Source organism: Stenella coeruleoalba (genome assembly GCF_951394435.1).
Source record: "Stenella coeruleoalba genome assembly, chromosome: 2".
NCBI lineage: Eukaryota > Metazoa > Chordata > Mammalia > Artiodactyla > Delphinidae > Stenella > Stenella coeruleoalba.
Genome location: NC_137147.1, coordinates 107,976,611 through 108,004,002, shown reverse-complemented (window position 1 = coordinate 108,004,002; position 27,392 = coordinate 107,976,611). Strand labels below are relative to the sequence as shown.

The 27,392-nt window shown below is 48.1% G+C and overlaps 1 protein-coding gene and 1 pseudogene across 2 annotated transcripts in view; one reads left to right on the top strand and one right to left on the bottom strand.

Moving 5' to 3' along the window:
- ADAMTSL3 (ADAMTS like 3) overlaps window positions 1–27,392 on the top strand; it is a 526,198-nt gene that overhangs the window by 134,556 nt on the left and 364,250 nt on the right. Inside the window, 1 exon segment of the mRNA XM_079912635.1 lies at window positions 24,750–24,831. Within this exon segment, the coding sequence (XP_079768761.1) occupies window positions 24,750–24,831 (82 nt within the window).
- Window positions 25,641–26,445, bottom strand: LOC307181854 (6-phosphogluconolactonase-like; annotated as a pseudogene). The gene has a single exon. The product of its transcript is annotated as a 6-phosphogluconolactonase-like (transcript).

Genomic DNA, 27,392 nt, shown 5'->3' with positions numbered 1-27,392 from the left:
AGAATGTCCCCTGCCCCACTGACCACTCCTACCTCCACCTTTATCTCCTTCAAAGTCAGGATGAGAAACACAGCCTTGGAGAACAGGCTCCCAGGTCCTGGCACATGGCAGAGAGAGAGAGGGAGGGAGGGAGCACAGGAGACGGCTGGGCTGCAGAAACGCCAGCCTTATCTGATGCCACCTCCACTCTGGTGTCTCGTCCACCACCTGGAGTAGACACCTGTTTTTGTTTGGTTATTATTATTAGTTTTTGATGGAAGCCTGAGTTGCTCACTTTGAAGCAGCACAGAGAATAAATAGGTTCAAGTGATGGGCAGGGCGAAGGACAAGTTATCTCAGGACATCCCTCAAGTGATGGGCAGGGCGAGCTGGGTTGTGGGCAGGCCTTCCAGGATCAGAGAAGGATTTAGGTGGAGGATGCTCCTAAAGAGCATTCCTCACACATCCCCCCAAAACGTTGTCTTTATTTATAGACTATATGGATCTAATCCTGAACTATATTGTTATATCCATCAAAAGGACACACACACACACAGAATTAAACAAGATGAAGAACTGAGTCACACTCCACACAGACATAACGTTGAGTGAAACAAACGAGACACCAGAGTGCATACTGTATGATTCCATTAACGTTAAACTCAAAAAACAGACATAACTAATGTATAGCCTTAGGAGTCAGGCTAGTGATTACCTTTGGGGGAGTACTGATTGGAGGAAAGAACATGACTGAGCTCTAAGATGCTACTAAAGTTTTATTTCTTGATCTTGATGCTAGCTGCACCGATGTTTCAGTTTGTGAAAATTCATTAAACTCTACACTTATGTGCACTTATCTGTATATATTATACCTCATTAAAAAAGATTTTAAACAATAGTTTTCTCAAAAAAAATAATAAATAAAGAGCATCCCAAGGCACGGGAACTCCCGGAGCCTGCCCAGCTGAGGACCCACAGGCTCTTTCTAACCTAGGTGATGGACCATCCCCTTGGCTGGGGTTGGCTCAGAAACTGAGTGGGCGTAAACTCACCAGCCAACAATTTTCAGAGTGGCTGCATGAAGTGGCGATCAAGAACACAGACTCTGGACCTAGATGGAGGTCAGATATCAGCCCTGCTGCTTAATTGCTTTGAACCTAGGTTTCCCCATCCATCAAATTGGGGGAAATAATGGCACCTCATCAAAGGGTTTCTCTGAGAATTAAATCTGCTAACAGCCACTTCGAATATTGTCCTGGCACTTGGTGTTCACTGAAAAACGGAGGGTTAGTATTTCATCCCCATAGCTGACTGGGACTGCAGAATTAATTCACTGTGGGGCTATCCTACCAGAATAAAGTGTGCCCAGCAATTCTGTACACGTGAGTAGCCCTTGGCAGCAGGGACTTTGGGAAACAAAAGGCGGGGGTGGGGAAGGGCATCCAAAGAATTTTCCTGCTGTTAAAACAAGAGGGGGCCCAATATTATTAAAAACCGGTCCACGTTATTGCCAAGAGGGAAGTGAAATTTCTTTTAGGGTTTCCTGACCTATTGTGTGTTGCCGATGTAGTACTGACTGACCGGCCACCTTACAATTCTTGTGGTAGGGTCTCTCTCTTTTTTTTCTTCCCCAAATGGGGTGGAACAGAGCTTGAATAATAAATATTTAACAGGGACACTCCCTCTTCGCTGTTAAAGTAATCTCTGTTTTAGTGCCTTAACAAGGAAGACTGGGTTGGGGTTTCGGCTGCCAGGAGCTCACGTGCACAAATTCTCAGCAGTTTCAGGTGCCAACTACCAAGCACGAGAAAGCATAGAGATGGAGGTGGTGGAGCAAGACCCCAGGGCAAAGGGGAGTGGGTGTTCAACAAAGATGGGGTGCTGGGTAGGACCCCTCCTTTATTACGGGAAGATCTGGGCACTCAGGCACCTCGCCCACGTTTGTGCCTAGTCCAGTTTGAAAAGGTCTCACTGAGGACATGTCACCTTTTCTGCCTGCACTTTTGGGTTCCATCCGTGGTGACACTGACTTGTCTTTTGTGGAGAGGGAAAATTCACACACCATCACGCAAATGGGCACAAACTTGATTTCTTTTTAACTGCACTTGCTTACGAGCCTCCGTTTAGACTGATGGCGGAAACAACTTAATCTTTTTTCCATTTCTACTGTTGGCCAAAAAAAAAAAAAAAAAAATTTAATCTTTTTTCCATTTCTTCTAATGGTGGAAAAAAACGTAATCTTGCCATTTCAAGGTAACGCAGTCTCTTCCAATACAAAGTGCAGACTATCCATTTATTGCTTTGTCAATTCAGGATTTAAACCTAGTCATTCGGCTGAAATTTCCTGCAAGGACTGTTGGTTTTCCTCCAAGGTTCTCTCCTACCTCCTTCTGTACCCCGAGATGTTGCCTGGGTGCAGGGGGAGTTTAGGGAACATCACAGTGGCAGGTGGGGAAGCGTGTCGGGGGTCTTAACTGCTTCCACAGCTGAGATAACTTGTCACTCCAGGTCCAGGCCTGGGTCCGGGGCCTGACTCTCTGCCTCTGGGTTGCTGGATCTCTGCATTCGGAGCCTGGGTACCCACCCCCAGGCCATCTCTGGTCCAGCTGCTCCTGCAGCACTTCCTCACTTCCTGCCGGGACTTGACACGTGTTCACAGTTCGTGGGGAGCCAAGGGTGGCCCCCTCAGACGCCGTCTCTGTTTAATGATACCACCCACCATTTCCACTGTGCTCAGTGCCCCCAAGTCTAGAGCACTTTGGGGGCCTGCCTTCCCCCACAGTTCCAGTGGGAAGTGGGGCTAAGACCCCCCACCCAGGGTGGAATCCAGGGAGCAGTTCAGCCTTCTTCCCTGCCCTCTTCTCTCACCAGGCCTCCTCCCTGACTCCAGAAAGAGCTCCTATCTCTTCTCTGGGTGGCAGGGAACAGCCCTTCCCTCCCCACAGCTTGTAATACAAACCTCTATGCTCTGGAGTTCTTCAAGCTCTGCTTCCTTGGAAGTAGAAGTCTCTCCGCCCCAGAAGTCCCCCACCCCCACCACTTCTCAAATCTCATAAAAGCCTACCTGGCTCTGGCATGAAAGCCTGAAAGCCTTGGCGTTCAGACCATTTCACAACTGAAATGGCATTATTTTGGAATTTACCAGCTAAACATTGATTGCTCGTGTGCAGGTTCCACCTTCTCCCTAAAGTAAGGGCAGCCATGGCTACTTGGGTTGAGGGCCCCAGACGGCAAAAACGACCCAGCGTGACAAATGCATTGGACGATATCGGAGGATATTGTCCTGCTGAGGGTGTAGTTCAGGACAGCCAGACCAAGCTCTGCTGGGTGTGGATCTGCCGGGTGCCCGCACCGTTGAGACCTGTGTTCAGTGGGTGGAGGGGATGTAGCGCAGAGGTGGGGGAGAGCCCGGTGCTCGTGTCTTATTGCCTGAGTCAGGGAACTCTTGCCCGGGGGCTTTCCACTCAGGGGTCTCAGGAGAGATGCCATGTTTTGGGTTCATTTGCTGATGGAGTGTGATGTGAGTGCTTGGTCACTTCCCAGCTCTTAGGAAATCAAAGTGGGCGGTGTGGCAATGGTCCCTCGCCTAGAATAAATGAAGTGAGAAGTGAGTGATGTGTCTTACCGCCGATCTGTTCAGTGCATGTGTGCAGGGGGTGCACACGTATGCACACATAGGTGGTGGTTGGGATAAGTGCATGCCTGCCATTAATATTTATTTTAGTCATTGTAGGTAGCTTACAAAGTAAATGGGAGGGGAAAAATATATATATATATATATACACACACACACACACAATTAGCCCTGTAAGTCAGCATGATAGCCTGTGAAATTTCTTGGCAACCCTTAGCAGTGGCATAGATCACATAGGAGGTGACATCAGGAGGGTAGGTCATGGGCTGGGGTCTGGAGCCCTGGTGTCTCTTTCTGCCTTTGCCATTAGCTCTGAGGCCAGGCTGCTGTGACCTCGTCTTCAAAAAGAGGAGGTTCACTGAAGACCACCAGAGACCCTTCTAGCATTGACATTTTGTGTTCAGGGAAATGCTTCCCAAGACCACTATGTGCTTTGGCACCTGACTCCGTCTCTGTTAAAAACTGACAGTGGGAGAAATGATAAAAGAATACTAATCATTTTAATAGACCACATGGAAACAGTTATTCATTAATAAAATTGACTTTGACTCAGAGGCTTGAATTGCTGCAGGGTTTCAGTGCCCAGCTCCCAGCCCCCCTGCCCACCCAGAGAGGAGCTGTATTTCCAAAGGAAAATGGAAAGTTCTGCTTGGAAACGCACAATTCCCCAATGTTTTGAAATCATTGAAGGTTATTCTGTTCATATTCAAGATCGTGAACTGGGCCCCCTATTTAAATCCTTCTACTTTCCAATTACCGTCATTATGACAAGAGGAATATACAGACTTGGGGTGGGATGGGGGTGTCTGTCATGGAAAGAGCCATCTACATGCTAGACACATCAGGTAGATTCTAGAGATAATAGTGCAGGGGGCCCAGATTTTAAAATGCTGACCTACCTGGAAGCACCACCTGGGAAGGAGCTTCCCACCTGCAGAGGAAGAAGAACCTCCCCACCCCCCACCCCCGCCGACCCGCCACCATGCTCTTCCCTTTCCCCACGAGCTCCTTGACACTCCCGGGCTCTGGTCAAAGGAAATGGAGGGAAAGAGGGCCATGAGTCTGGTGGTTCGCAACCTCCTTTGGAAATTGGAAACATCTGAGAAATTTTTAAAATTTCCCCGTTGTCTGGGTCCCATTGCCAGAGCTACTGATTTAAGTGGTCTGGGGTCAGCCTGGGCAGTGGGCCTTTTAATGTGCCGCCAGGTTGAGAACCACTGCAGCAGGACGGCAGTAGGTGAGAAACGCTCCTTATGCCAGTGGGGGGGTTGGCTCTCACTCCCACGTGAGGTGGACAGTGTGCGTGGAAGTTTAGCAGTGGGGTGGCGCTGAGGGAGGACTGCCCCCAGAGAAAGGGGTGCTGCACGGTGAATTTGCTGCCACCTCCCGTCCCTTCCCCAGGACAAAGGGGCTTCTCATTTGACCAACCCAAATCTATCTTCTCTCTTTACTTGGGTGGAAAAGACTTGGTGAGGAAGGAACACAATCTCTAGCAGAGCTTGTTTCAACTCTCAGTTGAAGTCTGGACAGGGAGAGAAATAAGAATGTTTCATAATAATAGAAAAAGGAAATAGAAATGGAAAACATAGGATGACAGAGGTCACACGTGTGCAGATATTTCAGTCATGGGAAAGGATTAAGCCCTCTTCTTAAGGCCAAAACCCATGAAACTGGCCTGGTCTGGCTCTGGGGTGCTGCATTCCCTGCTGTGCAGACCTCACTCTGCTCGGGTGATGTAAAGAGGAACAAGTGTCTGCTATTGTGGTGTGCAGGCTTCCCTGGTCTCCTCCTGGATGGCCTGTTCCGTCCACTGGTAGTGGCCTCTGTCCATGTGGTGGCCTCACGTGGATGCAGTGTGTGGTCTTCCTGGGGTGGGGTTCAGCCTCCTTCCACCTCCATCTTGACTGGGACAATCAGGTCTCCCTCTGAACTCACCGGTGGTCCTTGCCCTCCACCCCCTCTGCGAGGGGCATCACCTCACTTGGCCAGGGCAGCCCCTCAGCTCCTGCCCATTCTCTCACCTTTGGCTCCTCTGCATGGAACCATGGGAACCACTGGGGCCACATGTCCCCTTTAGGATCTGTAGGGAACTGGACTGGGGTGACCATATGTCCTTCCCAGACACACTAAGCCACTATCATAAGCTATCCTAGAAAGCCTTCTGTCTTCAGAAATCCATAGGCCTAGATATTTAGGGGCATTTTAAAATCGAATCTTCAAGTTTAAATGTTTTAGAGAATAGAGAAAAGAGTTTAATTTACTTTGTAAATGCTCTTATACCAAAACGTGACCAGAACATAAAAAGGAAGTAATTTCATTTTAAAATACAGAGGTAAAAATCTAAAATAGTAACAAACCCAGTCTAGACGTAGCATAAATGTACAACACAGAAACAAGTGTGGTTTCCTCAAGGCATGCAATGGTCATTCATTTAAAAATAATCTTGTAACATTAATCTTACTATTACTCAAAAAATATGACCCAGTTAAAGTCAAGATGAGGGTAACTCAATACACTGATACTAAAATTTACCTGGTTTTGTGGGAATAGGAAATTTTTAAATACAGGCATACCTTGTTTTATTGCACTTTGCAGATATTGCATTCTTTACAAATTGAAGGTTTGTGGCAACCCTGTATCGAGCAAGTCTATGGACACCATTTTTCCAACAGTGTTTGCTCGCTTTGTGTTTCTGGGTTACATTTGGGTAATTTTCACAATAATTCAAACTTTTTCATTATTATTGTATTTGTTGTGGTGATGTGTGATCTTTGATGTTATTACTGTCATTGTTTTGGGGGGGGGACACAAATTGTGCCCATATAAGGTGATGAACTTGAAAAACGTCTGTGTTCTGACCGCTCCACCAACCTGCCACTCCCCCATCTCGCTCCCTCTCCTCACCCTCCCTATTCCCCAAGACACAACAATATTGACATTAGGCCAATTAATAACCCTACAATCGCCTCTGAGTGTTCAAGTGAAAGGAAGGGTCGGACGTCTCATTTTAAATCAAAAGCTAGAATTGCTTAAGCTTAGTGAGGAAGGCATGTCGAAAGCTAGGATAAGTGAAAATCTAGGCCTCTTGCACCAAACAGGAGCCAAGATGTGAATGCAAAGGAAAAGTTCTTGAAGGAAATTAAAAGTGCTACTCCAGTGAACACACAAATGATAAGAAAGTGAAACAGCTTTATTGCTGATATGGAGAAAGTTTCAGTGATCTGGAGAGAAGAACAAACCAGCCACAACATTCCCTTAAGCCAAAGCCTAATCCAGAGCAAGGTCCTAACTCTTTTCAATTCTATGAAGGCTGAGGTGAGAAAGCTACAGAAGAAAAGTCTGAAGCTAGCAGAAGTTGTTCATGAGGTTTAAGGAAAGAAGCTGCCTCCGTGATGTAAAAGTGCAAGGGGAAGCAGCAAGTGTTGATGGAGAAGCTGCAGCAGGTTATCCAGAAGATCAAGCTAAGATCATTAATGAAGGTGGTTACACTAAACAACAGATCTTCAATGTAGATGAAATGGCCTTCTATTGGAAGGTGCCATCTAGGACTTTCATAGCTAGAGAGGAGAAGTCAATGCCTGGCTTCAAAGGACAGGTTGACTCTCCTGGTAGGGGCTAATGCTGCTGGTGACTTTCAGTTGAAGCCAGAGCTCACTTACCATTCTGAAAATCTTAAATCCCTTCAGAATTATACTAAATCTACTCTGCCTGTGCTCTAGAAATGGAACAGCAAAGCCTGGATGACAGCACATCTGTTTACAACATGGTTGACTGAATATTTTAAGCCCACTGTTGAGACCTACTGCTCAGAATAAATGATTCCTTTCAAAATATTACTGTTCATTGACAATGCACCCAGTCACCCAAGAGCTCTAATGGAGACGTACAATGAGATCAGTGTTGTTTTCATGCCTGCTAACACAACATCCATTCTGCAGCTCATGGATCAAGGAGTAATTTCAACTTTCAAGTCTTATTATTTAAGAATACATTTTGTAAGACTATGGCTGCCACAGATAGTGATCCCTCTGATGGATCTGGGCAAAGTAAATTGAAAACCTTCTGAGAGGGATTCAGCATTCTAGATGCCATTAAGAACATTCATGATTCATGGGAAGAGGTCAAAATATCAACATTATCAGAAGAAGTTGATTCCAACTCTTACGGATGACTTTGAGGGGTTCAAGACTTCAGAGGAGGAAGTAATTGCAGATGTGGTGGAAATAACAAGACGACTAGAATTAGAAGTGGAGCCTGAAGATGTGACTGAATTGCTGCAATCTCATGATAAAACTTTAACAGATGAGGAGTTGCTTCTTATAGATGAGCAAAGAAAGTGGTTTCTGGTTTCTTGAGATGGAATCTACTCCTGATGAAGATTCTGTGAAGGCTGTTGAAATGACAGTAAAAGATTTAGAATATTACATACACTTAGTTGATAAAGCAGCAGCAGAGTTTGAGAGGATTGACTCCAATTTTGACAGAAGTTCTACTGTGGGTAAAATGCTATCCAATAGCGTTGCCTGCTACAGAGAAATCACTTGTGAAAGGAAGAGTCAACTGATGCAGCAAACTTCACTGTTGTCTTATGTTAAGAAGTTGCCACAGCCTCCCAGCCTTCAGCAGCCACCACCCTGACCAGTCAGCAACCATCAGCATGGCTGACCCTCCACCAGCAAAAAGATTAGGACTCGCTGAAGGCTCAGATGATGGTTAGCATTTATTAGCGATAAAGTATTTTTAAATTAAGGTATACACATTGTTTTTTTAGACAAAATGCTACTGCACACTTAACACAGTACAGTTTAGTGTAAACATAACTTTTATATGCACTGGGAAACCAAAAAATTGGGGTGACTTGCTTTATTGAGATGTTTGCTTTATTGCGGTGGTCTGGAACCAAACCTGCAATATCTCCAACATATGCCTGTAGAAGAGTAATAATGAGGAACTTGCTTTACTAATTACTAACCTTTACTTCAAAGCTACAATATTTAAAGTAGTGTGGTACAGTTACTGAAACGGATCAGTGGAGCAAAGTAGAAGATCCTAAAATAGATCCAAGTGCACATGATAATTAAATGTATGATATTGATAAAGATAAAAGCAGTATTTGAAATCAGCGGAGAAGAATGGGTTATTTAATAAATCGTGTTGTGATAACTGCTTAAACATCATTAAAAGCAAATAATACCTTTACTTGCAAAAATGCAAACAGGTTGAAAGAAAACATTTTCATGTTAAAAATTAATTTAAAAAAAGTACTTGGATAAATTTAGTTGAATATTCATATATAATTGTAGAAGGGAAACCATGAATGAAAAGTTTCATCAGTTTGACTGCTTATGTTGTATAAAATTTCTGCATGTATGCCAAAACAAAACAGAAACCCCCATCCCTGCCCCATCCCCAGTACACACTCCAAAAACAAAATAAAAGAAATAAAAAAACAGATAATAAGCTGGGAATACTGCTTGTATCAAACATGACAGATACAAGGTCAATATTTATAGTATAAAAGTGTATAATATATTAGGGGCTCCTAGTACTTTTAGGACAAAAAAAATCATAGAAAAAATACATTGATAGTAAATTTTGAAAGTCTTGGAAAAATTTATGTCTATGAACAGCCAATTTCCTTCTAGACGTTTACCCTCAGGAATTAAATGTACATATTTGTAAATACACATACATTAGGATATTTTTCAAAGAGTTATCAATGAAAGCCAAGAGAAAACAAACAGGAAAATGAAAAGGAAGGAATGGAGAAGGGAAGAGAGAAAGAAAGAGGAAGGAAGGAAGAAAGAAAGGAAAGAAGGAAGGAGGGAAGGATGGGAAGAAAGGGAAGAAAGGAGGACCTTTAAATATCCTATAATAGGAGATCGGTTAAAGAAATTATGTTATACTGGTAACAGTTGACAACTGGTCAGTAATTAAATGTAACCTGGACAGATGTTCACAGTAATATGTATAGGAATTCTTTTATGCAAACAGCTATATGTAAATACATACACAAATTCATAAAGATATCTGGAAGCTTCTATGCCATAATGTTAATTTAACATTGGTTACCTCTTCATTAGTGGTTTACAGCTAACTTTTCTCAATTTTGCATGTCTTTTCTCTCTTTTTACCATGTTTAGTTTTAGTTTTGAAATGAAAAAGCAATTATTTAAAAGATGTTATTCTGAGAACTTCTGGCTTAGTACAACAGTCCCAAGACTGCAGGCTGGTCTGTAGAGATTCTCCTCACCCCTCTCCAGTCTCACGCCCTGCCATGTTCCAGCTCCTGGTCACCAGCTCTAGGAAAATGTCCCTGACCACCCAGGCCTTTCCTGCTTTCTTCTTCTCTGAGCTATAGGTGATACAGTACCTCATCTTTGTTTTTTAAATGTTTCCCATGTGTTTTCCAGTCTCCGGAAAGAAACTATGAGCTCCCTGAGGGCAGGGGTTGGGCCTTGTAATTCTGCACCTCCCTTGGGCTCCAGGCAGAGCTGAGTAGCTGCTTCAAGGACAGGGGCTGGGCCTGAATTCTCTGGCCGGGAGAACTGATGAGAAAAGCCGTGGGCCCAGGAGGTCATCTAGGGCAGCTGGGAGAGCTGAGGAGGGCAGAGGCCACAAGTACAGCACCTGTGAGGTGGGTTGAGCCGGCCTTGTCCTGGGAAGGAAGGCAGGGGCCTGCTGTCGTGCTCTCTGCAACTCTCCACCTTTGCAATGCTCCCTGGGTGATTTGTCGTGTTAACCTGTGCTTTTTGTCTCCATGTGATGTGGACAGGTTCTCACATTCCCATGGACCAGCCCTGCTGTCGTGGTCTCTATGAGTTTGAGCCAGAAAACCAAGGAGAACTAGGATTTAAAGAAGGGGATATCATTACATTAACCAATCAGATAGATGAAAACTGGTATGAAGGAGTGCTCCATGGGGAATCTGGATTCTTCCCCATTAATTACGTGGAAGTGATTGTGCCTTTACCTCAGTAAATGTGTAACTCAAACTTTGGACGTACTTTCATAACGGAAATGAATTCACACCAGTGTCCTCTCAGTGTGGTGTTCTGTGGCATTCCTGCTCTTTGACCAGCTTAATGACTTTTGTATGTGTGTTCTCTTTATAATGTATTTTGTATCCATTTAATTTGTATAAATGATTTTCTTGTCTTAGCTACATGAAAATACCATCTTCTTTTTTTGCTGACTGTCCTAAAAGTCATTGGTTAAATAAATGTATGTGCTCCTTGTTGCTAAAAACAAATGCACCCACTGCAGTTTTGTTAGTGAATTGCCCATGTTCCTCAAGCTGTGATGGAATGCGACACTTGAAACTAAGAACCGCTAAATATCTTGTTTCCTGACATTACTGATGGCATCCGGTCTTTTCCCTTCATGGTGTTTTTAGCTGACCTGTGAATAGTCCAATAAACATGACACACTGTGTTGGTAAAAAGGCCTTGGTTATTCTTAATGTTGAATTGATTTTTAAGACAGTCGTGCACAGCTGCAAACTCCTCCTGTGCCCACTCTGACTCGGGGTCCAGCTCGTGACTTGTTTGGCCTGTGGGATCGTAGCAGGCTGGATACAAACGGAAACTTGAAATAGCACTCAGCCTTCCCACCTGTGCTCTTGCACCTGCATCTTCACCAGGAGGGCATGCCCAAGCTAGCCTACCAGAGAGAGACATGGACCAGAACTGAGTTACCCTAGCCAACCTCCAGACCTGTGGGCAAAGGTGAGGAGGCAGGACACTAATCTACTACAGTTCTAAATATAAATAAGTACTAGATATTCTTAAATGGATCAAGTTTATTTACGCGGCTTCCTCTTCCTTGAGGATATGTTCTTCTGAGATTTCTCCATCCCTCAAACGAATGGACTCCTGACAGGCACATCTTTCAGTTCAATAGGTATTGCCAGGTGTATGTGACCCTTAGCATGGACACTGCTTAGCTTCAAGCTGGGATCCCATCCTCACTTTTGCCTACTCCTTATCTCTTGTTTTGCTGTAGAGGCAAGTGGAGTGAGTCCCAGGAGACTCACCTGGTGTCTGTCCTTATGAGATCACGCATGGCCATGTGCGTGGTCTAGGTCCCAGTGGATAACTAGGTTTTGCTGAAATCTCCCCTTGGGGGTACTGAGCAAGGCCAGCTTGAGATCTGGCCTTTGGGCAGCACCAAGGGTTGGTCTCAATGGGCTGACAAGGGACATGTGATCCTACTCAGTGTAAGTAAAAGTACAGAGAGCAGGAAGGGGGAATAAAAAGCCAAGTCTGTTCTTAACAAGAGATCAGCAAAGGAGATCAAATATTAACCTCAAGGCCAAGTCTAGAGGGCCGAAATAGGAGCATTAGAGAGATGTCAGAACATAGAATCAAGGGAGTATCCGAGGGCAAGCCCTAATGAAGTGTGTCCAGTAGAAAGGTGCATGGGGAATTATCTGCCTGGAAGAGGCCCCCAAACTCAAGCCAAGTTCCACTGACATAAAGGTTCTTCTCTGCCTCAGAGGTAAACCGTGGAGAGGGGGCTAAGAATCAAAGTGGATGTTATGGCTCCTTTAGGAAAACTTGTTCCAGTTCCTGGGATTGTCCTGGGACCAAGGGTTCTTGGGGACATTCCTTTGGACTTGGAGTAATTCAGGCTTAAAGTGTTCCTCTCAGGAGCCACTTCCATTTCCCACCCCACGAGCAGGAAGAATCAGTTATGTTCACCTCCATGGAGGTGGAAGAAAGACCACCTTCCTGGGCCAGCTGTGTCATTTGCTTTACGTGCATTTTCTAGTTTAATCTTCATTAAAAACACTAAGGCAAGTTGCAGTGTTCCTATTTGCAGGTGAAGAAATTGAGACTTAGAGAAGGCAAGTGACTTGCTGAATGAATATCACAGAGCTCAACTCTAAAGGCTGTGCTATGTCTGTACCTGTCAGATTGCTCTTTTAGCGTGTCTGCCCCACATATAACTTCTACTTTACCCACTGTGGAGGGACCCATCAGCCACCCTGAACATTGTGACCCTATCCACTGGCCACAGTTGATTGGACCAGGGATGTGCATCCACTGTTTCTTTTTCAGTAGTGATAACTAGAACCCATTTGCTACAAATTAGGTGGTCAGTGTCTTGGTCCAAGGCCCCACCTTTGTTAATGTCTCTGGGAATGTGGCTACCCTGGCAACTGGAAGACCTCTTATTTAGTGTACAGCACTGTAAGTCTAAGCCCCCTTGGTGCCTCCCACGGGCCAGTCCCTGATGATAACTAATGATGTTGAGCACCTTCTCATATGCTTATTGGGCATGTGTGTATCTTCTTCTGTGAAGCGTCTCTTCAAATCTTTTGACCATTTAATTTAATTTATTTATTTATATATATTTTTGGCCACACCACGCAGCATGTGGGATCTTAGTTCCCCGACCAGGGATCCAACCCGCACCCCCTGCGGTGGAAGCGTGGAGTCTTAACCGCTAGACCACCAGGGAACTCCATCTTTTGACCATTTTAAATTGCTTATTATTAACTTGTGAGAATTCTTTATATATTCTGTATATGTCTATATGTCTACATTTATACTAGTATGTTGTTCTTAGAGTATCTTAATGTTGTTTGGTCTCCGTTGTAGAACCTCTGATAAGCTATGTCGGACAACATCGTTGGACATAATTTCAGGTGGGAAATAGAATATCTAGTAAACTTTAGTATTGGTGGCTGCAGTGGATTGATTAATGGCCTCCAAAAAGATATGTCCCAGTCATAACCTACAGTACCTGAAAATGTGAATTTGGAAATCAGGTCTTTGCAGATGGGGTGTTAAGATGAGATCATCCTGGATTAGGGTGGGCCCTAAATCCAATGGCTGGTGCCTTTATAATAGAAAGGAGAGGAGGATTTGTCACAGAGCCAGACACAGGGCAGAAGGCCATGGGGAAAGCATGGGAAGGCTTCCATGGGAAAAGCAGAGAAAGATTGGAGTGATGCTCCCAGAAGCCAAGGAAGAGGCGAGGAAGGATTCTCCCCTAGAGCCTTCAGGTGGAGCACGGACTTGCTGACACCTTTATTTTGGACGTCTGGGCTCCAGAACAGTGAGAGGACTAGTTTCTGTTGCTTTAAGTCACCCAGTTGTAGTCATTTGTTACGACAGCCCTAGGAAACTAATACAGTGGTGTTCATTTAGTTATTATACAGTTTCAACTCATTTCAGAGCCTTCTAGGGGCAAAATCCACCCTGTCAATGAGGATACCCAAAAATGTAGTAGCTGGTAAGGCAGAAGTAGCCTCATGAAGATGGGAAATGTCTTCTTCCAGTTGAGCATAGGCTTAATGACTAAGCCCAAGAGATTAATGGAAGAAAAATCCAAAGAGTGCTGGGGTATGTGTGGTGGACACTTCTCCGCCACTTGGGATGCCTCCTCCATGTAGACGCAGCTCTTTTCGTATGATTTTCTTTCCCTCTTTACACCCTCTAGCTCATGAGCCCTGGGTCCAGGGGAACTTGATCTGACTGATGAGTTTAGAAAGAAGAACTGAGCAAATGTAGCTCAGCCTCTCCCCTCCCCTTCTCGGGAGCTGCTCATCAGTGGAGAGCACACGGAAAGCTCAGGAATAAAGGTGATGTGTGGTCTTCCTACACTTTGTTATTATTGCTCCATTGGTTCAAGATTTGGACAGAGGAGTTCCGTTTCTTGGTCCCCCTTGAACACCAGCACTTACTATACTTTTCATCTCAGTGAGGTTTATTATCCTACCATTTAATCCCATTTTAGTCTACATATATTTATTCGATCTATATGTACATACTTATAACTGTCAGTGTGAAGCCACAGGAATGGTAATAGCTGAGAGCCCACAACGAGAGGACGCGGGGCTGCCCTGCTCTCAGATATACTCCCTCTGCCTCTTGGCTCTCCCAATGCAACTGGATGCAGCTCAGAAAATGACCGTTCTTCAAAGGCTCTTGTGACTCTTGAGATTCCAAAGATGGAGGGGTTAGTGCTCCCCAGAACCTTCACCAGAAAGCTGACACATCTTGTATACATTAAACTGATCATTCTAAAAACCAGAGTCTCTGGTTTACATAGCCAGGAGGAAGCCAGAGGAGGAGGCTGGCAAGAGGCAGCCAAGAGGGTACCACACAGGGAGATACACCTACAGAGGGACCATTCCTGTGAGGTCCCAGGCCAGACGTGGTAAAGGTGCTGCTGAGTCTCCCACAAAATACCCATGGTTTCCTTAGCTTCCTGGCAGGGTGAGCGGAGGACATTCACAGTGCACAGCTCTCTTCCTTCATCACGAGGGCCATTGTCGCCAGAGCAATGGCTACTAGTGTATCTCATCAACCCGCTGAGTTTCAGTTATGGGGATAATTCCCTTCCTCCGTTTCCAGCATTCATATAGAATTTTATATAATATCCATTTAGTGATTTCAGTGGGGAATGGGTAGGATGAGTGAAACATTTGAGTTCAAATCATCTTGGATCAGAAGTCTCTACCTGACCTGACATTTCATGTCAATATCAGCGTTTTTTTTTTTTTGAAAGGAAAAATTCTTTTCCATTTTCTTTATTGATGCTTTGCAGAACACTGGTCATTTTGTTCTCAATCTTCCTGACACCATACATGAATTTGGGGATACTTGTTTCATGGAGTTTTTTTGGTTTCTTTCTTGGTTTTTAAAAACAACAATAAAAATACGCTGCTCTGGTACATATTTGATGAAATAGCATTTAGCAGTTTCATGGGAAAGGCTGAATAAGTCCCTCTCTCGCTTTGATGGTAAACCAGAGACCCAGGCTCGGATCGAATGTCAAACTTGCCTTGGAGGATTCAGGGGTGGGTGTGTCTTTCAGGCGGAAGTTCACCATGAAAGAGCAAAGGAACAGAGCTGAGAGAACATCCTTCAGGCCGGAGCCACTGAACCATAAGAGCAAACGGTGAAGACAAAGGCAGAAATCAAGAGTGCTCCCAGTGATTGCTCCTTGGTTTTGGTTTTTTGAGAAAAAGAAATAAACTTGTGATATTTTCACTGTTTAGGCGAAATTATAGACATACTACATGCACACTAGGGAACCTTTACAAATTCCTTTCCATGAACAGATGTATGGCTAGATGGTGAATGAGCTAGCTAGCTGCCTGTTTTCACCCACACTATCAACTTCCATGGCTTCAAGTATCAACCATGTGCTGAGGAGTCACAGATCTCAATCTCCAGCCCAGGTTGTCTTCCTGATTCTAGACCCAGAGGCATTTCCAGCTCAAAACGTTCCAGGTGAAGCCATCATCTCTGCACTGCCTCTCTCCAGCCAATATACTCCTCTTCTTCTGTTGTTCCCAGTGTCCACGAATGACACTGCCATCACCCATGGCCCATGGCAGGAATTAGGGTATCAGCCTTGACTGTCTCTCCTCTCTACCCTTTAAGTCATTCACCAAGTCTTAACAATTCTACGTCTCTTACAACTGTCGCAAATCCGTCTATTTTCTTCTATTTCCACTACTACTTGTACCAGGTTAGGCCATCATGAGCTCTTGCTTGGATTATTAAAAATACAGCCAGACAAAACATTCTCTGACATAAATCATACCAATGTTTTCTTAGGTCAGTCTCCCAAGGCAATAGAAATAAAAGCAAAAATAAACAAATGGGACCTAATCAAACTTACAAACTTTTGCACAGCAAAGGAAACCATAAACAAAAAGAAAAGACAATTTACAGACTGGGAGAAAATACCTGCAAATGACGTGACTGACAAGGGCTTAATTTCCAAAATATACAAACAGCTCATACAACTCAACAACCAAAAAGCAAACAACCCAATCAAAGAATGGGCAGAAGACCTAAATAGACATTTCTCCACAGAAGACATACAGATGGCCAATAGGCACAGGAAAAGATGTTTGACATCGCTAATTATTAGAGAAATGCAAATCAAAACTACAATGAGGTACCACCTCACACTGGTCAGAATGGCCATCACTAAAAAGTCGACAAATAACAAATGCCGGAGAGGGTGTGGAGAAAAAGGAACCCTCTTACACTGTTGGTGGGAACGTAAGTTGGTGCAGCCATTGTGGAAAACAGTATCTCGTTTGCTCCTTCAGGCAGGGCTGTATCTTACCACACCGTTGTTTCCCCAGGACCTAGAACATAACCTGGCAAAAATAGATTGTCAACTAATATATATTGCATTTTGCTGCATTGAACTGAATTGTTCTCTAAGCCTAAAGCTGACTGGACATAGATGGTGGCATCTGAAGGAATTTGGTTCTTCACACTCATCCATAGAACATTTTTTGCCTGAGTCTTGGTAAAGCAGGGATAAAAATGCTTAATTGGCTATCCAAACTCTCCCAAAGTGAAGTGTGTTTTGCAAAACTTAATACATAGAAATGTTTTTACTGAACTTATATTTGAAAAAAAGACGTTTCAAGTATTTCTTTGTGGTGTTTCCAACCCAAATATTGCCAGTCTGACAGAGTAAGGGACACGTAGGGAAGTAGACTAAACAAGTGGGTCTCATTCTGTGGTGCAGGGTGAGTGACATGCCATGCAGCATGGGAGAAAATGCTTTTGTGCACAACTCTTCTTGACGACTTGTAAGAAAACCGATATCACATTTTTAAACAAAAAAGTGTACAGAGTACTTTGCACTCTGTTATTTTTGCTCAAATTAACCAATTCTGGAGAAAACCCTTGGACTCCTAGAGTTGTCAGAGATGATGTGCTAGGTGTGAATTTTTCAGGAAGCTAAGGGTGAATCGTTAAAGGAATCTATGGTGCCCGCTTTTGTTTTCCTTTTCTTACAATCTAACCCTTTGGTGAGTGAATATTTTTCAAAAATGTAGCCTGTACTTCCATACATCCATCAACAGAATCTAAGGAACAAGTGAATTCATAGATAACCTGGATTCATGAGCGTGAACACAGCCCTGTACAATGATACTGTGATACTCTCAGGCCCCAAGATGAACAAAACTGTACCAGACTTATGGTGTCTTTTATTTCTTTTGTGCCTTTTACAGTTTTCCTGTAGCACCTTTATGCTGTTAGTATCCCTTTTCTCTGGAGGTATTCTGTCCCTTTCTAATTCTAGCCTCTAATTTACCCTTGAAAACTAGATGACAAACGTGTGAGAACTATGTGCAAAGAAAGAATCAATAGTCTCAAATGAGACGTAAGTATTTGCTTATATGCAATATGCTTAAATCTGATGTCAGTCGGATGCTCAGAGGCCTTTTTTGTTCTGGTTGTGGGGAAATGAGGAGAGACTTCCAGAGCTGGGTTCTAGATTAGGAAGATGTTTCTATGTTATACAAGCAAAGTATAGAAACAATCTCTGAAGTTAAAGTGGAAGGACCTCTTAGAACTTCCTGATTTTTATATTTCACAAAATAATGGAGAAAAGTGATGCTAAGAGAGGTGAAGTGACTTACCTGGAGTCCCCCAGTGTGTGGCCAAGCCTGGACAGGTAGCACATTTCCTGACCACAGCTCCAGTGTTCTCTACACTGGCCTTGTGCCTCTGAGGGGAAGAAGATAAGGTTCTTGTCAAGGGTAAAGGGGATGAATTCAAAGGCCCTAGTAAATCCACTCTTCCTAGAGTACCTATGGTTTGCTCATGTTCCATGGTAGAGTCTATGTGCACATATATGTCTGTGTATATGTACAGGTTTATCAGAGTATGAGATGCACATAAAACTAAGGTCAGCACCTTCCTAGCCCTGGAGACCATGTGAAAATCAGCCTCGGGTCTGGGGCCTGGAGAGTTTTCTGGCCCTGAGAAGGGTCAACAAATCCCAACTCTATTCCTTTGCAGCACTTTGGGGGACTATAGCTTTCCCTTGACCAATCCCAAAGATTTGGAATTTTCTAGAAAGAGTCTGTCTAACACCACCTCACCGTCCTGACAGAGATTTTGACTGGCTCAGACCTCCAGTGCTGCAGCAGTCATAATTCCTAAGCCTCCTGACTTGAAATGACGGATCTGGCACCTCTAAGAAGGCATGAAATCACGGATCTGGTATGATCTGATCCCCAGCTCCTCGGAGATCTGGGTGCAGGATGAGAGGAAAAACCGGGAAGAGGGGGTGTGCCAAAGCACACAGGGCCCCTCACCAAGTAGAACCACTCCTGTCACACCTCCTCCCAGGGGCTTTTCTTCTTTTTTTGCTTATGAGGCAGAAGCCTTGAACACGTTTTATAAAGCAAATTTTTGTTCCAAAGAAGTACTCTGGACAGGCAGAAAACTATCACCACTGGCTGAGCCTGTTTCCCATGTGGGGCGGGGCACACCTGAGAAGCCAGTTGTGGTAGATGCTGTTGGTGCCGGAGCCCTGTCCAGACCCTCGTTGTTGACAGGTACACCCACCTCCCAGCTTATGTGAGTGTGGCAGCCCAGGGCTTATACCTGAGACCTGCCCTGGAGCATCGCCTTTGGCTTATGAGAGCTGCTTAGGAGGTTCCACCGCCATCCAGTTCCAGCGGAAGCAATGACCATCACGTGCGTACAACAACCCAGTCCTGTTGCCTGGAGACAGGGCAACTCTATGGTGGAGCTTCAGCTAGAGGGCTAGACCTTCCCTGGGCACGGGCTTGCTCTGCTCTCCACCCTTCCCTATCCTGCATCCCTTGCTCCCTTACAGATCTTTCCTGTGAGAGCACTCCCTCGGCAATCTCGCACCCCTAAGACACCATGCTCACCTGACGTTTCCCCTGATGCATCCTTCGTTCCTACTTCAGTCAGCTCTCACTTCTATAGGATTTGCCTCCAAGGGCTCCTTTTCTCCAAGCCTCCGACACAGTCTTCTTGAGTGTGCTTTCCAAGTCCATCTCATGAGTTCTGCAACCAGAAAGAGTAATTCTGTATCAAGAACGAATTCAGGCCCAAGCCCTGAAGGGATGTCACCTCTCTCTTAGGGTAAAATACACACATACCCCAACAGAAGCATCAGAAGTTCACTAGTAGGAACTTACCTGGTTCTGTCTCTCTCTCATACAAATGTTGCATTGTTGTGCTTGGCTCGTTGCAGTCACTAGGCAATGCAGGGAGTAGGGGTAGGAAACTCTGAGATAAGGGAAACCGGGAACTCAAGAAGATGGATTTCAGGGAGGAAATAGAACTTGGTTTCTTAGACCTCTCAGGATTGAAATGCACTGCCTTTGTCCCCAGGCGGTGGGGTTCTCATGCGGAGAGGTAGTCCAGGAGCTAGGCAGGGAAGGATCTGAGCCCCGTCCCCCATCAGAGATAGATAGGTTGGGCAGTCACACCCAGTGGCCTGATCAGACACTTTTTGGGGGCTCGTTCTCTTCTGTTCTTCCCACTCCCCAATCTTCCCCCACCTCCATGCCTTTGGCAATGTCTTGTTTAAATATTTGGGCAGGCTTCAGGGAAGAGGGGAGAGTGGGTGCAAACGCCTGAGGGATGGCTCTGCGTCTACACTTGGGCAGGGTGATGGAGAGCCCTTGGGTAGTTAGACGGTGAATCTGAGGACTGCACGTGTGAGGTCCAGCCCACACGTAGAGGAGGAGTAGAGGAATTTGTGATCCTGACTCACAGTGCCTTAGCCACACACGTAGGACTGACTGCAAGACCTGCTAGGGTGAACAGAAGGCAGAACTTCCAGCAGGGAACTGGTGTTTTCCCTTCTGCTTTTCACTACCGACCAGCTGTTCCCTGAGGGGGCTGGCCTGATACTCAACGGCACTTGTGGGAGAGCAAGCCTCAGCCCTGGCCTCCCTGCTTGATGTGGCCACGCCCTAGAGGCTCCAGAATCAAAAGTGCCCAAGGGAAAATGAGACAGGAGCCACTAGTACTTTAGAGCAGAGCAGCTCAGATGTTGCCAACACCCCCACCCGCCCCCACCCCAGAGGCCTTCTCAGTGCCTTCCTGAGTCACAGGAAGTGCAGGGCTGCCACTGCACAAGCATGTCTCTTTGAATTCTCCATTTCGTCTTGAATATGCATGTAATTTTTGCAATGGACTCCATTTGGGAACGTGAGTGACGTGAGGAGCGGTATAGTCTAGTTGCTAAGAACATGCAGTGTTTAAATCTTTCTACATCAGTCTCCTCATTTGTAAAGTGGAATAAAAGTTATACCTACCTCATAGGCTGGTGTGATGACTGAGTTAATACAAGCAAAGTACCTGGAACGGTACCTGGTGCATTGTAAGTGTTTGGAAATGTTAACATCATTATTCCTCTACCCTACCTTGATAGGAGAAGTGCAAAGTCAATCCTCATTATTTGCAGATTCCATATTTGTGAACTTGCCTATTTGCTAAAAGGTATTTGCAGCCCCCAAATCAACGCTTGCAGCACTTTCATGGTCCTCTGATGAGGGGTGAACATTTGGAGTTGCCTGATATGTATTTTCCCAGCTAAGGTCCATCAAGGCCATGCTCTGCCTTCTTGTTTCAGCTCTCATACTGTAAACAGGTACCCTTTGAGGGCCTATTCAGTGCCACTTTTCACATTTCGGTCTTTTTTCTTGGTGATTCTGCTGTTTAAAATGGCCCTCCAGAGCAGTGCTGAAGTGCTGTCTAGTGCCCCTAAGCAGAAGAAGGCTGTGATGTGCCCTGTGGAGAAAATCCTTGTGTTAGATAAGATACCCGTGTTAGATAAACTTCGTTCAGGCCCGCGTTGTGGGTTCAGTGTGAATGAATCAATACATATTAAGCAAGATGTCTTTAAGGAGAAACACACATATGTACTGATTGGTTCACGAGAATGTGGTGACCAGAGGCTGGCAGGAATCTAACCCTGTATCTTCCCCAGGATCAATGGTCTGGTATTCCCAAATTCACTATAAAGTTCCCTTTACTTTATAAGAACATAACTGATAATGGTGAATAGGAGAATCGACTGTACATGGTTGCATTCTTTCTGGTTTAGCCCAGCCCCCCCCCGCCCCCACCCAATGACTAGTCTTCCCACGGCCACCTGCTCCTCTGCCTCCTTCATACTGAACGTCCTCTGCTAACTTCCCGCAAGATTCCAGCTGTTTTACATGGACCGCCCTGGAGATCCTCCTCTTGGCCAGAGGAAGTCGCCGAGTTAAGGAAGGCAAGATAGGGGAGGTAGGCGTGCAGGGCCAGCTCCTCTCCGTAAAGCTCTAACACCACCTGTAATGTACCAAACACAGAACAGGCAGGAAAGCAACTTCAGAGATGAACAAATGGAGGCTTTAGAGAGAAGAGAGATATGGGCTCCAACCCTGACTTTGCAACTCACTGTGTACAAATTATGTTATCCCCTGGGCCTCAGCTTTCCCATCAATGAAATGCGTATAATGTTACTGTCACCACGGGGCCCTTGTGAAGATAAGCTGCACATAAAGAGCTTGGCACGTGGCTGGCAGACACTAGGCACCCAAGGAAATGATGACTGTGGTAGGACTTAGCCGGGGGCATAGTGAGACTTTCAATCCCGGGCCCTTGGATTTATACCTCTGAGATTAGGCCAAGGCCAGGGACAAGCGTTCCACCTTACTTCACTTCCACAAGTCCACGAGGAAATTCACCCCAGTCCCGGTGCCTGACACCTCCACCCCAAATCCCAAGCCTGGGCACCCCATGGTTTGGGCAGCTGAGCAGCTCTGTTACCCAAGCTCGGCTCATAGGAAGTGGCACCAGGTACCCGCTTACGAGGCACCCCTACTGGTCGGTCGCTGGTGGTCCCTGGCAGCCAAGAGTCCGGGTGGTGAGTCCACCGGCCCCTGCACAGGACCTGCGCTGGGCGCCTCCGGAGGCAGAGGCGGCGCAGGCCGGGTGGGGCCACTGGTCTCCGACTTTGGTCACGCCTGGCCAGAGCTCCGGAGGCTCGCAGGCACGAGCCAGCGGTTCCGGGCAAGCCTCCGTGTGGCCGCTGGGCCTGACTTAGCAGAGTCGGCGCCGGGGCCCTGGCGGGGCGGGTGGAGGCTCGGGGAAATGCGGGGGTTGGGGGAAGGGGCGATGGCATCCCCGCTCCCAGCTCCGGCTGAGGCGGAGCGCCCCGGCTGGCTCGCGGCGCAGCGGCCGCCTTTCCCCTGCGCGCCTGCCGGCGGCGGCGGTGGCGGCGTCGGCAATCCCGGCTCTTGGCACGACGCCTGGCGGCCGGCCCTAGGCGAGGAGTGGCTTCCAGGAAGCGGGCGGCGGAGCGTTCCAGCCGAGTCTCGCCGTCGCCGCGGCCCCGCGCGCTCCGAGCGGCCCGGCCCGGCCCCTCACGCACTCTCTTCACGCCCCCGGCGTCCCCCGCACGGGCGGAAGGCGCGGGGCCGACGCGAGGGCGGGCGGGCGCCCGGGCGCGCCGTGCACTTGCCGGGCGGTGCAGGTGGCGGCGCGCGCCCTCCGCCTCTGGGCCCCCGCCAGCGCCTTGCTCCGCACGCCCGGAGGGGGCGGGAGAGGCGGAGCGGCCCCGTCCCAGCCCCATTTAACTTCTCGGCGGCGGCGGCGACTGCGGCGCCGCGGGCTGGAGGCCAGCGTCGGGGAAGGTCCCGGTCCCGGATTCCGCACGAGGTGTTGACTGGGCCGCTTCTGTCCGCCTCTCCTCCGCGTGCGCCGAGCCCGCGCGGCCCGGGCTGCACGTCCCAGACGCTTCTGCGGCGCCAGGTGGGTGCTAGGAGCTCGGCGCCCGGGGGTGGGAAGGCTCTCTCCGGGGGAGCAAGACGGGGCGGTGGCTTCTGAGCGGGGTTGCGGGGCTCCGAGCGGGAGGGTGCACTGCTGTGTTCCCGGGAGCTTCAGGACCGGGGCGCTCGGCAAGGCTCGGAGACCTCGGGCCGGGCAAACTCCCGTGGGGTCCCGGTGGTTTGGGGGAGAGGCATTCAGGGGCGCTTGACTGCGGGGAACTCCACCGGGTTGGGGGTTTTCAGATTTGGGACTTTCTAGGTAGAAAACGGGCTGACAGCACCTAGTGGTCTTGGGCGTCGGAAGGTCCGGCCGGTTGGCAAGTGGGATGCGAGCACCTAGAGCGCCAGGGGCTGAGTGACGCGCCCGCTGTGGCAAGTGGACGTGCGGGACTGGGACGCGGCGGCGGCGGGGGCCCGGGGACTGCGAGGCGGCGGGTAGTCGGGGGGAGTGCGCGCCGGGACGGCTGCTGTGAGCGAGCGAGCGAGCGAGCGAGCGAGCGAGGGGGCCGCACGGTCCCAGGGCCCCGCACTGGCCGCCTCCCTTCGGCCCAGAGTCGCCGCCTCAGGTCGGAAACAGCAGCACATTTGCGGATCGCATTAGGCCAGGCCCTTAATGCTTTCTCCAGATGGAGAGAAGCCACCGACCCGCCCCCGGACACCGGCTCCGCCAAGGCGCCCGCGAGGCGAAGCGAGAGGCGAGGGTGACCTCGGCTTTTCGGCTTTTCCAGGCTCGCCTCGTTCTGATTTCCCTGCAAACTGTCAGGAGAACTCTGAAGAAAGCCCCCGCTGCCCTCCTGGTCTCAGAGGGCCTCTGCTGGTTTGCCCTCATCTACTTTTAGGAGATTGTGCTACTATGGCCCTGAGGCTGTGCCCTCCGAACCTCCCTTAACTCAACTCTCAGGCCTCTCTCCGAACCTCCCTTAACTCAACTCTCAGGCCTCTCTCCGAACCTCCCTTAACTCAACTCTCAGGCCTCTCTGGCTGCACGGCTGAGGCTCCGAGGATGAACGGTGTCCTCTGGTGGGGAAAGCCTTGAACCGTCAGAAGACCTGCATTCCAGTCCTAGAAAAGTCATCGTCTTGCTGTGTGACCTTAGGCAGTTCCCTTCCCCTCTCTGGGCTGGCTTAGTTGGGCTTAGACTCAGTTTTGCCTGAAGCAGCGGAAGCTGGCAGGTGCCCTAACCCTTGGCTCCATGCAGGCTTCCTGAGTGGGATGCCAGTAGCCACACCCTGCTTCTGACACATGGGCTGGGAAGTGGCTGGTGCAGAGATGGCTCAGCTTCTGGAGGGCTGGAGGTACGGGTTGCACACTGGAGGCTGGTCTAGCTGCCCTCCTGACTTTGATGTGGACTCCTCCTAAAGAGAGCCCCAGAGAGACTGTACCCTGTGATAGGTAGCTCCATCCTGGGCGAACACAAACCTTTCCAAGACACTATGTGGGGCTCAGGGTTCCTCCCTTTGGTTGGTCTGTTAAGTCATGAGTGCTGCCACTGGGTCCAGAGCTGATTGGAAACCAAATCTTTCCTCCTTTTTAGGCTGCAAGTGAGCTCCCCAGGAGACCGGACTCCATGGCTTCCTGGAAGAGCCCCTGGTGGCTGCTGGTATGGAAGGTCTTCATGCACTCTGCCCTCCTGCAGGTAATAGGGAGGGGAAGGGGAATGGTAGGCATCCCCCTGTTCACTTAGGAGTTTCATTCTAGATCACCTAAGATGTGGTATGATTAATGTTCATCTTATGCCAAAGAGAATCTAATTGTTTCTTACCTCCAGCAAATGGTATTTCTGGTTGGCTTAGCTGTAAGCATAATCCAATCCCTCGGGTCCTCTCCGAGTCCTGATACCACTGTGCCTTGATACCACTGTGGATGCTGTATATGAGTGATAACTTGGGGCTGTGATGGGTCCTGTCTTTTTCAGTCTGGAACGGCTGTCTGCATGTGCACTGTAGAGACTTGGCTGCTATAGGCCAGGACACAATGATTGGGCAGAGGCCAGGTTGTGGCATTAGCTCAGCCACTAAATAAGTATTGTGTTTACGTCTATCAACACATATCACACTGTTTTGCAGTCCTCCCTCCCTCCCTCTCTCTCTCCCTTCCTCCCTCCCTCCTCTCTCCCTCCCTCCCTCCCTCTCTCTCTCCCTTCCTCCCTCCCTCCCTCCCTCCCTCCCTCTCTCTCTCCCTTCCTCCCTCCCTCTCTCTCTCTTGCTTTCTTCAAATGCTCTTTTTAATAACTGTCACCCAGAGCCACGGGCCTATGGGTTGAGCCCCTGGGCAGGGCTGGTGGCCAGACCCTATCGGCTTCCAGTGGCACTACAGGGCTTTTCTAAAATGAAGCCTGGAGTGGGCTGGCAGCGGGTCCCAGCCCTGGAAGGTCCCGCCTACTCGGGCTGCGCATGGTCCCAGCTGCAGCATCTCTCGGGCGCCGGGTTACAACGGTTACAACGGTTACAACGTGGAATGCTTCCTGAAGGGCACTCGTGGTCAGGAGTGCGGCTGCTGCCTTGTCCAGGAAACAGCAGAATTTCCCAGCTCGGGGCTGGACCAGGGCTGCGGGGAGCGGGTTTTCCTGCTTGTCGTCCAAAACGCGCTTCAGAATGTCTGCCTTGCTTACTGTAGTCGCCACAAAGACAACACTTGGAGCTGCCTTCAACACGGGAAGTGTGAGGTTTCTGGGGAGTCGCCGATGGGGGGGGCCACCAAATTCTCCCGCTCCTGCAAGGGGGGAGTGGCCGGGGAAGAGTGAGCAGGTGTGGCCATCGGGACCCACACCCAGAATCAGCAGGTCGAAAAGCAGAATGGAGTCTCCTCTTAAGGCCTGTCTCACCTCCTTGGCCGAGTCCTCAGCCACCTCCTCCACAGGCAGCGCGGGGTTAATGGTGATCACCTGGTTGGCGGGGCTGGGCAGTGTGGAGAGCAGGTGGGGCTGCTGGAGGCCATCAGTGCTCTCGCAGTGCTCCAAGCGCATGTCGGAGAAGCCCAGCCTCCAGCGCGCAAGGCCGGCAGGCCCGGTGCAGGCAGCGGCGGCGGGCAGCTCGTGGGCCCGCATCGATTCGAGGCTGCCGCCGGACAGACCGAGCGCCAATTGGCCTTGGCCCCGCGCCAGGCGCTGCGCCACCAGTTGTGCCAGTGACGGACCCAGCTCCTGCAGGCTGGAGAAGACCAAGAAGAGGCTGCCAATGTGCCTGCGCTGCAGTCTTTTCTTTAGCATCCTGTCTTTCCCATCAGCCCCAGGGGGACCCAGCTCAAGCATCGCATCCTCAGTTACCCACTGGACAGACTCAAACGAATGGAGCTAGCGTTGCCTGAGAGACAATAGGGAATGGCGGAGACTGTGGCAAAGTTGATGGTACATGCTCCATCTATTAAGAACAATCTCTACTCAACTGCAGCTGATCATTGCCAAGGGAGAATGCACACTCAGGATTGCTGGATCGTACTAGTTTGCAAGATAGCTGGTTATCCAGACTTCCTATGCTATCTCTCAGTTGTTAAAGCATTGAAAGCCAGACATATATATTTGTAGACTAGATTCAGCCAAGCAGTTTGTACCCCCAGATCTAAAGGTGCAGAGCACATCTTAGTGTTGTGTCCTGAGGTACATGCTGCCGGCCCATACCGTACCTTGTGTGAACTAGAACGTGCTGCCAGCCCATACCGTACCTTGTGTGAATTAGAACATGCTGGTCCATACGGTATCTTGTGTGAATTAAAGCAAGGCAACCCCTCCTTGCACATGTAACTTCTCATTACATGGCTTGGTGGCCTCTGTACTCCCAGGGCTGGCAAAGGGCCTGGCACGTAATAAGGGCTCTAACGTCTATTAGATGAGCATATACACACATATAAAGAGATCCACCCTGGGATAGATTAATCAGACTTCTCTGCTTCTCATTTCACTCCTGTACTTAGTGTTTCTAAGGCCTCTTTCAGCTCCAGTGTCCCATGATTTCGGGGGCTCATGCAGAGCTGGTTAGTGAGGTACATCTTCTCCCCCATTATTCATTTTATTGGTGCTACCCCATATTCGCATTTCAATAGATAGCTTTTATTAGAACACATGGTAATATTTTCAGGGTAACTTTAGGATTTCTGTGGTCAGCGAGGTATAGTGTTGGGGCAAAAGGATGGAGACTTGCTTTTCCATCCCATCAGCAGATCTGAAACAGGCTGTGAGAGCCCCAGAGATTTGTTCCTGGT